The sequence below is a fragment of the Xenopus tropicalis genome, chromosome 2 (assembly GCF_000004195.4).
Source record: "Xenopus tropicalis strain Nigerian chromosome 2, UCB_Xtro_10.0, whole genome shotgun sequence".
Lineage (NCBI taxonomy): Eukaryota > Metazoa > Chordata > Amphibia > Anura > Pipidae > Xenopus > Xenopus tropicalis.
Genome location: NC_030678.2, coordinates 18,600,233 through 18,613,809, shown reverse-complemented (window position 1 = coordinate 18,613,809; position 13,577 = coordinate 18,600,233). Strand labels below are relative to the sequence as shown.

At 41.8% G+C, this 13,577-nt stretch overlaps 1 protein-coding gene across 1 annotated transcript in view; it reads left to right on the top strand.

Moving 5' to 3' along the window:
- The window catches only part of jam2 (junctional adhesion molecule 2), a 73,812-nt gene extending 61,706 nt beyond the window's left edge, over window positions 1-12,106 (top strand). Inside the window, 3 exon segments of the mRNA NM_001078750.1 lie at window positions 6,815-6,830; window positions 7,673-7,712; window positions 11,250-12,106. Of these exon segments, the coding sequence (NP_001072218.1) occupies window positions 6,815-6,830; window positions 7,673-7,712; window positions 11,250-11,282 (89 nt within the window). The 3' untranslated portion in view covers window positions 11,283-12,106.
- Window positions 12,107-13,577: the final 1,471 nt, after the last annotated feature.

Here is a 13,577-nt window from a genome sequence, read left to right as displayed (position 1 = left end):
TTAACCAGCTGCATGTAGAACAGTGTCTCCACAACAACTTGATTGGTTGCCATGGGTTACTGCCCGTGGGCAAAGTTGCCCAGAGTCACTGAGAACAGAGAAAGCATAGAAAGTACTGTGATTTAAATAATTTTTAACCTTACCTGCACAGCAGGGGTTAATTTTATGCCAGTAAATGATGGTAGAAGGTCTTCAAGGCCCTGAGGTTGGCATGTCGTGCAAGTAACTGTCAGCTCCTCCATGCTGGCTGCTTTAACTGTACTTAAGGGACTGTGTCATCAATGAATCACTGTTATTTATACGGCTGCCCACAGGCTCCTGTTTACTTTATTGATTTGATCCACAGTTTTGCTTTGTCTTAAAAATGAGCCAGAGGGACAGAAGTTCCCCTTTGTTTGCCATTTAAATTGTGTGTTTCTAACGAGTCAATGAAGGGGGTATTTAGCCCCTATATTGGGGCTATTTCTCTGGGTAATTGTGCCTATCCCGTGCTGGGTTTGGGGCAGATTTAGTGCAAGGAAGACGTGCTTCTCGTCTGACAGCTTGTAACAAGTGCATGATTTGTTGATCCAATTAGAAGTGTCCTCCTAGCTACACAAATTGTCTTTTTTTATGATTAAATTGCTTCCAGGGAATTATTGATCCTTCTTTAGCCAAAGGGCCCGGAAAGGTTTAGAACAGGCAGTTAATTAAAAAGTAGGCACCGCAGAAAATTCCACCCAGTGTTTCCTTTATTTTTCTGGAAAATTCACAATCAATTTCCTGCTTGGAAAGGCCAAATGGCCGTATGTATTATTATCCTTCATTGGTACGAAGGTAACGCCCAGTGAACAATGCCAAACCTCAATATATATAAAATAATTTGCCCTTTTTTTTATCCCCCAGCCGACAGCAAAATCAAGCGGCAGATCTGCGGGGTGAACCTAGGGAGAAATTAGGGACAATGAAGTAGGAGAATAGGAATAATACATAGAGATCACATCTTGGGGGCATATTTATTATAGTGTGTAAGCCAACCTCACTAATTATGTTGCCCATAGCAACTAATCAGATATTTGCTTTTGTTTTCTAACTTGTAGGCAACTGTTCAAATCTAATTGCGGGTTGGTTTATTTAATGGTTAAATGATTCCCTTTTCTCTGTAATAATAAAACAGTACCTGTACTTGATCCCAACTAAGATATAATTACCCCTTATTGGGGGCAGAACAGTCCTATTGGGTTTATTTAATGGTTAAATGATTCCCTTTTCTCTGTAATAATAAAACAGTACCTGTACTTGATCCCAACTAAGATATAATTACCCCTTATTGGGGGCAGAACAGCCCTATTGGGTTTATTTCATGGTTAAATGATTCCCTTTTCTCTGTAATAATAAAACAGTACCTGTACTTGATCCCAACTAAGATATAATTACCCCTTATTGGGGCAGAACAGCCCTATTGGGTTTATTTAATGGTTAAATGATTCCCTTTTCTCTGTAATAATAAAACAGTACCTGTACTTGATCCCAACTAAGATATAATTACCCCTTATTGGGGGCAGAACAGCCCTATTGGGTTTATTTAATGGTTAAATGATTCCCTTTTCTCTGTAATAATAAAACAGTACCTGTACTTGATCCCAACTAAGATATAATTACCCCTTATTGGGGGCAGAACAGCCCTATTGGGTTTATTTAATGGTTAAATGATTCCCTTTTCTCTGTAATAATAAAACAGTACCTGTACTTGATCCCAACTAAGATATAATTACCCCTTATTGGGTGCAAAACAATTCTATTGGGTTTAATTAATGTTTTATTGTTTTTTTAGTAGACTTAAGGTATGGAGATCCAAATTACAGAAAGACCCCTTATCTGGAATACCCTTGGTCCCGAGCATTCTGGATAATGGGTCCCTTACCTGTATTAAAATCTGCCTAAATGTTGAGCATTCCCACTTACCAAATAAGCAGCTACCACGTTGCCAGTTTAGCACCCTTTCCTTCCTTCAAAATGGCAAAGTGGGAGGAGAGATTAAAGCTCTGCCTGTGCTCTCCCATATAATACAGGAATGGGATCCGTTATCAGGGGCCCATCATGTTTTTTTCCAGATGTCGTGCCACCTCAGTCTGACCCTGTCCGTAAACCCGTTATCCAGAAAGCTCCAACTTGAAATAAATAAATCAAACTCATAAAAATGATTTTTCTCTGTAATAATAAAACAGACCCCTTGTACTTTATCCAAGCCAAGATATAAATAACCATTATTGGAGGCAAAACATTTTTAAATGATTTATTAGTAGATTTAAGGTATTTAGATCCAAATTACAGGAAGGTCCCTTTCTGCATAATAGGTCCCATACCTGTAGCTCCCTTTTCCAGTCTATGCCAGGGATTTAAACCCATACAGGAAGTGATTGTGAGCTGTGCCAATAAATAGGGCATATTGTTCCTTTTATATATCTGATTGTTCTGTGCTGGGGAATGATGGAATTCCTGGATTTCCCGGATCACTGAGCTAGCCTTGACTACTGCCTGTCTATATGCTTTGCTATAAAGCACGTCAGGAGACGGCCATAAAGTAAGGCTTGATTGCTGTCTGACACAAGGACAAGTCACATTATTGGGGAATAAATTCTTCACTGCCAGCAACATAAAAGTACTGGCATAATAATAATAATAGGGGTCACATTGCGGCAAGCATGGCCCACTCCCTTCGCCTTTTTCCTCCGCAGTGAACACACCACGCAGGAGGCAGAAGAATGGGGCCTTGATCTTCACATCCATACACGCCTCTTGTTTACTAGGGTATAACTACAGTAATCTCACCCAAATGTTATGTAGGAGAATGTAGGGGAGGATGGATTGCTAAGGTCATGGATTGCAAGATGTAGGGGTTATTTCTTCAATTTGTGCCTTTAGTTGCCCCACTGTGATTTAAGTTACTCGTTTTTAAAGGAGAAGGAAAGTCATTTTGGCATTTTACTGCCAATAGATTTGCCACATTAGTGCCATCTAGAATGCTATATTTATTCTGCAGAAACCATTACTATACCTGAGCAAACAGCTTTAGAAGCTTTCTCCGTTTGCTTAAGCTAGCAGCTGCCATTTTAGCTTGGTCTTTGTAGCTTCCTGCCTGCAGCTCTAGCCTTTATAGCTGAGATCCACATTCCTAGGGAGGGGGAGGGAGTTCTTAGCATTCTAGTGGGAGGGGGAAGCAGGAGAGGGGAGAGAGAAGAGAACTGCACAGACTCTGGCCCCGGGAATTAAGGCTGTTTCTGAGAAGTCAGACACTGGAACATCATGTTTACAAAAAATGAGACAAGAAATCCTGTGTTTCTTTTGACAGAGAACTCAGTGCAGCATTACTGTGAGTGCTTATGGCTGTATTAGAGCTTTCTGATAAAGCTTACTTAGTTTATACCTTTCCTTCTCTTTTAAAGGAGAGCTAAATCCTTAAAAAACAATAAGGGGAGAAACATTTCATTTATAACTTTATTTTTAAATGCTACAAGAATACGCAGCGCATTGAATATGCAACTTGCCATAACCCTGTATTGGAATGTTCCACTGAGTGTTTCTGACGGTGCGCCTCCCGCTAACATTCATCTCTTGTCCAATGGGCCCTTCCTGTTTCCTGAATGCGTTGTGACATCATCAGGCGAATGAAGGAAATGAGATAAAGCCTTCGCTGCCCTCTGTGCCCAGAGATTCAAAACAGAATCCATATTTATTTTTCATTTCTACTCCAAGAAACAACAGGAGCAGGAAGTGACATTGCATAACAACTAATTCTATAGGGTAAAACACACCGGAGGGGGCGGGGGGCTCAGAATCTATGTATAGTGTTTGGTCTAAGGAAATAGAGGAAGGCAAATGAGAAAAATAAGCTCAGGCTTGGGACATAATATGAGTTCTTGAGTTTAACTGTTTCCTGGTACCTAGAATGGACTCGCAGTAGAGGGTATAAAAAGAATAATATGTCGTACTGTTCCAGCATTTCATTTGGGCAAATCCTAAGGGTTAGGTTTAATATAGAAATGAAAAAAAAATTGATGTAATAATATTCAAATCAAGGAAAACACATGAAAACATTTGAATTCTAAAAAATAATAAATTTGCCTTCCTCACTATGTTCAGTCAGAAAAATGCACTGAATTACTGATCACAATTTTTATTCTCAGATGATACAATTTTGTAATTTTTCTCAAATATAAACATGCAGATTAGGGGTTGATTTTGGTTTGGTACAATCCAAGTCTAACGCAGTATTGTGTCGCTGTGCCCACTAGGGGGAGCCATGACAGGGGATGCCATTAGTTATATTCTTGGAACTGTGGCCAGATTACTGATATATACAAATGCTCTTTATATAGCAGCTTCTGTATTTTAACTTGACTTTCCCTTTAATGGGTCATTCCCATCTACTTCATTTAAAATGTTGATATTGATAGTGAAGGTCTTGGCAGTTGAAGTGTCAACAAATGTTCCCCTGGGGTGCAAGCTTTGGCCATACATTGACATGGGGATGTATTTTGGATTATCTGTGCAACTGATTATTCAGCCTTAGGCCTAAAATAGCACATTTTGCCCCCAACACTCCATTCTAACCCTGATAACAGTGAGTGCTGCCCTCCAGCTGATTCTAATCCCTATTCCTGGCTGTAAGGGGCTGCTGGGAAGTGTAGTTTTTAGTTGAAGGGCTGCCAGATAGGAATTACATCATTTCCATCTGGAGGGTGGTGTTTACATTGGCTCCTCTATTTTTGTTACAAAGGAAGTGAGCGCTGATGCCCCTCGCACAGGAACTGCACCGTTTATTTCTTTAGACATTTTCCAGCCTCGCCAGAGCCTTTGCCTGACTTTGTTGTTAAACTGACTGACATGCGCCCTCTGCTGGCAGCAATAACAATAGCATGTCCCAAATTCCTTTTTTTATTCCATTTTGTAGCTTCGCTGCATTTCAAATGAACTTAACAGCAATGAGAGATGCATTACTCGGGCCTGTGGCACACTGAGGGGATTCTATGCCCCCTACTCCATGGGCCTTATGGCTGCAGAGTCAACTTACTTAGATTGTAAGCTCTACGGGGCAGGGACCTCCTTCCAACTGTGTCTCATACCACATGGCACTTATTCCCTGTGCATTTATACACATTTATTGTTTTTATTATAACACTTGTCCTCCCTGTGCGTAATTTTGTAAGATTGTACATCGCTGCGTACCCTTCTAGTGCTTTATAAATAAAGTTATACATACATACATATATACATACACGGTCCAGAATAGGGGGCATAAAACCACCATATAACAGTAGGTCGCCTTTGATATCACATGGTTTCATATATTTGTCCTAAAAAAGCTTGAGTCAGTTTCTTGTGACAATATTCACAAGTCCCTGTTCAACCACTGACTGCGAAGCTGTGCGACAGCCCTCGGAGTTGGACACGTGTTCAGATTTATATGTGGGTTTAGGGGGCTCATTCCAACCATGCTGAATGCATAATATGCACAGTAAGTGAATAGTCACCAGTATAAAACACATATTGCATTTAAATGTGTTTTTAAATATGTCTTTTAGCTTAAGTGTTAATGGTTTTAAGGCACAGGGACAAGAAGAGCTGAAACAGTCCCTTCCACATCCCACTGAATGTGAAGCATTTAAAGGAGAACTAAAGCCTAACTAAAGAAGTAGATTAGAAATGTTGCACATTATGTTTTGGGCTCCTGTACCAGCCCAAGGCCCCCATAGCCCTTTAGCAGGAAAGATCTGTGCCCCCAAAGATGCCCCAGTAGTCCCCCATCTTCTTTGCTGCGGATTCCCTGCCCATACTCTGTGCTGCTGGCACTTACCTGAGCTTAGGGACCCACTCACACTATACTGTGTATATAGACTATAAATGTCACAATATAAGGCTGATTTGTAATTTATTCAGATTTACAGCTAATTAACCAGAGCAATTAGTATCAGAATTTAAAAATCATCCCTGTAGCATCAGCTTATATGACAGACAAACCTCATTTTCTGCTTGAAAATTTGCTGCGACCCCTAAGCTCAGCTTCTCAATAGCCGCCCAGAGCCCACTGAGCATGTGCAGTGTCACTGACACTTCTAACAAAATCCAAGATGGGGAGCTCCTGTGACAACATTGAAGGCCTAAATCATAACTACTATAGAGATGCTGAACAATTAGGCTGATGCACTCAGTGTGGTATATAAAGTATAGCAATTCTGTATATTCATTTCTAAGGTTTAATTCTCCTTTAAAGCGCCAGTAGGGGTGTTTTTAAACCTGCAAAAGCACAGTTCCGGGCACTTCTTTGCTGGCTGCCGGTCGAGTACACAACCTGGCCTGGTGGTGCATACCTACTACTGGTTGGTCCCTTTTAGTCACATGGATATATACCTGTGGCCATGGAGACAGACACTGTTTTTCTGCATTTAATGTTCATCCCTACTGTTGTAGGTAGGACACCTAAGGGTAAAGATACACGGAGCTACTAGTAGCAGCTACTTTTTCACGGCTACTAAACGCCAAAAAAATACCCTGCCATAGACAATACTAAGAATTGCCCCTGCTAAACACATGTTGAGACTGTTATCAGTAAATGATCAGCATTGTCTATTTTAGAAGCTGCTACTAGTAGCTCCATGTGTCTTCACCCTTAAGGCTGTATGCTGGCTGTTTCCAAGCACCGCTGTGTGACCGTGCCGCACATATCAGCAGCTCCGCATACATTTATTCAGCCTTAGTTGGATATTTTGCCGTGTTTAGTTTGATTCTGTTACAGAGCATTAATCCCCTTTTTTCATTTCCCTTTTCTTTCCAGAAGGAAACGCATCCGGGTGAGTATCATGGCTTTTTTATTTATTTGTGCCATAATCCCATTGCCATTGTGCCATTGTGATTGGATTAATGGAAGAGTTTATATGCTGAGGGCTTCCCATACCAGTCAGTTGAACTGAAGAAGCTGCTCGGATGAGTAGTGAAATGTCTTCAATGATTACTTAGCAAGTCCAGTTGCTTTAGATTTATTTATACTAGATATACCATGACCTGGATGAAGGAAAATCTTCATAGTGAATTATGGGTGTATTTTCTCTTATGTTTACCCATAGATAGCTATATTGAGATGTTTTTATCCCCCTATTGGGTATATATAATCTGCTAGAGCAGCTCCCATTGCCGTGCCTATTAGCATTGCTCTCTTTGCATTATAAACACCACTTTCTGATGTCACAATACGCCACTAGCAAGGATATCATTTCCGTATTGGTGCACTGTACAATGCCTAAGGCAGAGGTGGGCAAACTTTTTGGCTCACGGGCCACATTTACTCACCCCCGGGCCGGACCGGGCCAGGGCGGGCAGGGCCAGGCCAGCGATACGCCCCCTTCGTCTCTTTAATTCCGGCCCGCCAATGACACCAAGTCTCGCGTGATGAGACTTGTCGTCGTCGGTGGGCCGGATTAAAAAGGCCAAGGGGCCGGATGTGGCCCGCGGGCCGTAGTTTGCCCACCCCTGGCCTAAGGTGTAGATCATAGAAAAGCGCTAGTATTTAATAATGTGCACTGAAAGCCAGAACATCATATAAAAGAAACAGTTGGTATTTCAGTAGAATATACATTATTAATGGCGTTCAAACTGAATATATAGTTATAAATGCTGATTGATTTGTCATTTACAGGAAGGAAGCTTCTCAGAAGACAGCATCGCAGAAGGAAAATGTAAGTGCCGTGTCTAGTATAAATATATATATATATATGTATTATACTGTATATATAATATATATAAATATGTAATCATTATTTTGTATTTTAGCCCATTTATCACATGGGAGGCCTATAGATATCTGTATAACATGTATACTTAGGTGTTAATTAACAGCTCAATTATAAAATAAAGGGAGAATGTGACGATTTTAGCGCGTTTCCACAGCTGTGCCTGTACTTTGGGTGGAATTCAGAGTAACCATTAAAGGGATGGTTCTCTTTCAGGTTAACTTTTAGTATGTTATAAAATGGCCAGTTCTTAGTAACTTTTCATCTTCATTTTTGTTACAATTATTGAATTCTGACTCTTTCAAGCTTTCAAATGGGGGTCGCTGACTGCCATACTATTATGGCAACCTCCTATTCACATTCTAGTCTCTCGTTAAAGAACAACGCCTGGTTGCTAGGTTGATTTTTACCCTAGCAACCAGATAGCTGCTGAAATGCCAAACTAGAGAGCTGCTGAACATAAAGCCAAATCATTCAAAAGCCGCAAATAATAAAAAATGAAGACCAACTGCAAAAGTTGTAAGAATATCACTCTTTACATCATACTAAAACTTAATTCAATAGTGAAAACCCCCTTTAAACTATTCACTTGAATATATGAAGAGTCCTGGACAATTGCTGCACTAGAGATTAGGGGCTACAGCCCCAAAATGAATAAAAGCCATCGATCTAGAGGGTATTAATGTAAACTTATTGTAGAGAAGCCACTCTTTGTAATCAGCAATTAGCTCTGCATTATGAGTAACAAAAGCAAGATGATGATTGGTTGCCATGGGTTACATCTCTGCAGTAGCATTAACCCAGTTCTTTGAATTCCCACCTTTTTAATTAAACACACTCGCTAATAGTTATGCCTCTTATGGCCAAATGTGTGTTTAGGCAGGTACCTTTGTGCCCTGGATCTGTGCATTCAGATGCAGAAAGTAAAGACCCCCAAATAGTGTCGTCAGTGGGTAAATATTTGGTGCTGGACTGGTTCATAGTTCATTGACATTTATATAGTTCAGGAAGCCTGTGATCTCTTAGTTATTTGCAAATGCTGGACTGAATGATAATCTCGCTGGCGGCTCAGAGTCCATTGACATCTTTGTGGCTTAAAGACCCTTCCTTTATCCATGGCTGCATTGTAATCTCACTTGTACTGGGCCAAAAATATTCTAAAAATTACAATATGATATTGCACCTAGCCTATTCCACCCTGTCTTATGTGTCCCTATAGTAAACAGGTCTTATGTATCCCTATAGTAAACAAGTCTTATGTGTCCCTATAGTAAACAAGTCCTCCCTATAGTGAACAAGTCTTCCCTATAGTGAACAATTCTTCCCTATAGTAAACAAGTCTTCCCTATAGTGAACAAGTTCTCCCTATAGTGAACAAGTCCTCCCTATAGTGAACAAGTCTTATGTCTCCCTATAGTTCATTGCTGTCCAACTGGCGGCCCGCGGGCCGCATGCGGCCCGCGACCCCCCTCTGTGCGGCCCCCCACCTGTCTGGCTGCTTTGATGGCTTACTCTTGTGTAAGCTTTAAATGGTATCAGTACTGTGATTAACTGCCCCCCTGCATGGTTCTCACCTCAGATTCAGGCTGTAATCAGGCTGTATTGTTTATACATGTAATCCCCTGTGTTGTTCACACCTTTTAATCTCTGCATTGTTCACCCCCTGCAGTGTTCACACCTCAGGCTCAGGCTGTAATCACCCCCATTGTTCCCCTGTTCACACCTCAGGAGCAGTAGAAACCCACAAATAATCCCTGCACACTACAAAAAGAACATATACTGAGGTGGTACTGCAATTAAAAAGTTTTTTAATATATAGTTTTTGTGCAGACTGTAGGAGCAGTGCCAGCATTGTGTCACTGTATGCTGCCTGTGTGTGCCATACACACCTGCAGCATAGGGCAAGCAGAGTATGGCACACACAGGCAGGGTAGGGAAGGCAGAGTATGGCACACACAAAGACAGGGTAGGGCAGGCAGAGTATGGCACACAGGCAGGGTAGGGCAGGCAGAGTATGGCATACAGGCAGGGTAGGGCAGGCAGAGTATGGCAGGTTTTTGCTGTACTACAACCATTAATATGGGCATGGTCATGTGATAACATGGGTGTGGTTTCAAGTGGGTGCAGTTTCAAAAAGGGGAGTGGTCAAAACTGGCTTCCATTATTGGCCCTCCACCACATAGGTCGGAAAAATTCCGGCCCTCGGTACAACAGAAGTTGGACAGCACTGCTATAGTTGAACAAGTCTTATGTGTCCCTATAGTAAACAAGTCCTCCCTATAGTGAACAAGTCTTATGTCTCCCTATAGTTGAACAAGTCTTATGTGTCCCTATAGTAAACAAGTCCTCCCTATAGTGAACAAGTCTTCCCTATAGTGAACAATTCTTCCCTATAGTAAACAAGTCTTCCCTATAGTGAACAAGTTCTCCCTATAGTGAACAAGTCCTCCCTAAAGTGAACAAGTCTGATGTCTCCCTATAGTTGAACAAGTCTTATGTGTCCCTATAGTAAACAAGTCTTCCCTATAGTGAATAAGTCTTATGTGGTTCATGTCCTTCTCTGAAGTCCATTATTGTTTCACCGCTCTTAGCTCATAACTAGATTAATGGAAAAGTAACACTAAAAATTTTTAACTAAAAAATCTTGGCTTCCTGTCATTTGAACAAAGGCGATAGCATGCTGGGGAAAGTATCGGGAGATGCATCAACTATGCGGCGATCGATTGATCGAGCCCAGCCTGACTCCTTACAGAAGTCAGGCTAGGCTCGATCAATCAATCGCTGCATAGTTGATGCATCTCCCGATACTTTCCCCAGCATGCTATCGCCTTTGTTCAAATGACAGGAAGGCAAGTTTTTTACAGGTATTTTCTTCTAAAGCATTCAAAATAACAAATGGTTTTCAGGATAGGGCAATTATTGGGGGAGGGTAGAATAGATTTTTTAGTTAAAAATTTTTAGTGTTACTTTTCCTTTAAAGACATGACTAGTATGGCATGGCTAATATGAAAACAGCAGTCTAATGGTCATTTCACACTAGCTACAGAAATATATAGGACATTAACAAAGTCTTCATTTAAGTTCAAACTTGGATTTCTGGGAGTTTCTAGGAGCAAATAGACATTCTCTTGAAATTTCACCCAATGGGCCTCTCCAGCCACTGTAGCAAAGATGGCCAACCCCACAGTTTAGGAACCACTGCTCTAGTGCCAGTAGGCTAATAACATATGAAAAGACTATCCTATTACTCATTAACCTCATTTGCCTTCACCTCAAATTGTACATATAGTTAAGCATCAATGTCTGGGAGTATCTAGTAGAGCAAATATACATTTTCTTGAAATTTCACCAAAAAGCCATTGAGTACTTCCTGCAGTGCAATAATACAAATTACATGGAGGACAAACGTGTAGAAGGCAATCCATACCCGCCCCGCTATTCTGACCAGTGACAGTAATGTGTGTGTTTATTTTCTGCCTGCAGGAATTCAAGCACACAAAGTCATTTGTCATATGAGAAGACAGAGTGAGGGCGGCCATACTGACCACTGCCTACATGTTTCTCTCGGATGGGACACGATTGTGAATAGTATAGACTGGACTGGAAGATTATCTATTTTTGCATTAAAGACAAAATCCAGAAGAAAATGTTGCTTTATGAGCTGTTCTTTCGCTTTATAGTGAATCTCTTGGACAGACCAATGTGTACTGAACTGAGACGAGGCCCCAAAGGAAATGCGTTGTATGTACTGCATGGAACCGGCTCCCTCGTGTGTATATAAAGCAAGATGCTCAGTGTTTAGGGCCAGGCCGACAAACCAGGATTCACTGATATGGACTAACTTTGGCCTCTACTCCAGCTGGCAGACTGTTGTTTTTAGATCCAATAATAGTCCGAGCCTTTTTATGGAACTGGCAGTGGCAGCAGTAGCTCCCTGGACATTTTGTGGCCTTATCCCTGGGTAGATTCATGGCCCTAAAACTAAAATAGCTCCGTGCAATTGTAGCAAGTTTGGAGAAATGTCACAGGATTGTAGAACAAAAGCTGCCTCTTATAGTTACATTAGTGCTTCAAACTGTATCATCTAGATAGAAACTGTTACAGAAAAGCTGTGTGAAGGAAAACAAACACGGGGCCATAAAACTTACTGGGGCCCCAGCTCATTCCCAGCATCCCACGGCAGCTGAGAGCTGGGGTGTCCACGTGAGACAGAAGTTGTAGTTCTGTGGCTAAAAATGAAGGCATGGAGGTGTTTTTGTTACATTTTGAAGCTGTATAGAAACTGCTGTTACCTTAGAGTGTTTTTTAAGCATTTTAACGAGTATTAATTCTGTAAAAAAGAAAAAGTATTTTTAAAAAGCATGAGTTCTAACTGCATTTAAATGGGAAATCCCATGTGCATCACCGCATTGCAGACACATGCAACTCTTAGAATCCTTCCCGACTGCTATCTGGGCAGATATCTACTGGGCTGGTTTCAAATTTTGCCCAATTAATCCACTGATGAGGTTGTCTCGCATTGGGTCTGCATAATGAGAAGATTGTCCTGAATGAGGGCCATCAGGGGGTCAGTCCTATTTGGCCCACTTTATGTAAGTTCACCCCTCCTGAACTCCCCAACCCTCTGTATCTACACTGACGGCCTTCCCTGAATGGTCACTGGGCACCCATGTATCGGTGTTGCAGAACTGCCCATGCCTTTGGCTCCTAGACAGATGTCACCAACCGGCCCAGCTCCTCAGTGGGGGTCGCCTTCCAGGAACCACAAATCAGACTTGACATGAGGAAAGATAGCGGCCACCAACCCCTCTACAGAACTCTTCAGATTCAGCGCCAGTATTGGGGGTGCCTCTGTGGGAGGGGGCTTAGGGGACAGTGCCACATACTTTACATGCCATAAAAACATGGCTTGTGTCATAGTGCTTCCGCATATACCAGCTGATGTGCTGTTCCAGGCCAGTAATCCCTTGCCTGATCAATTCAGTTCCGCCATATGCTGCAAAATTCCTTCTCAGTGCCTTAAATTATGTGAAAATCCCCATAGTGATAATGAACTGGAACTTCTTTATGTCCTTTTTGATCCCAATGTAGTTAGCTAGATTGTAGTTTATAACTCTGCCCACTATTTTTGTTTTCCAAAATGTCACGTCTTTGATATGACAAGTTATCGGCTGTGGCCAGTGGGTCAGGGCAAGAACCAGTTGGGAACCCCTATAACTCCACCACATGTTGGAGTCCCCAGTCCCTTGGGAACTGATGTTCAACAGCAGCCCAGTTGTTACAATTGACATGAAACTTAATTCTGTGCCCAGATATAGTGCCTTTTCTTTGCCAGGGTCAGTGAGAAATCTTTAGAAGAATTTGCTTGCTCTGCCGAAGGCCTTGGTACTATGGCTTCCCATTGGCAACAATGAACAGAGCCATGAGTAGCTCACAGCATGTGATATTCTTGTGCTGAAAGGTGTTTTATGGGTGCTGTGCGCTAACCTGTACTCTACTTATTGTAGTTAATGGTAAGAAACCAGTACTTATACCCATTTGCGAATTTATAAAGTACAAAAACAGGTGCAGACTACCATGTGTTTTGGCACAGGTCTTTGCGCCCTTAGAATGTGTTAACAGTGCCGTATGAGGGGGAGGCACCAGTGGTGCAACAACAACGTGCTGGGCCCCTTCGCAAAAAGATCTTCAGAGGGGCTCAGCATGTGGGGATTTCTACAACTATGGAGGAAGCAGCCTCTGCTGTCCTGCCACCTCCCCCCGCCAACCTTGGGTTCCGCTTCCTCTATAGTTACACCCCTGGGAGGCACA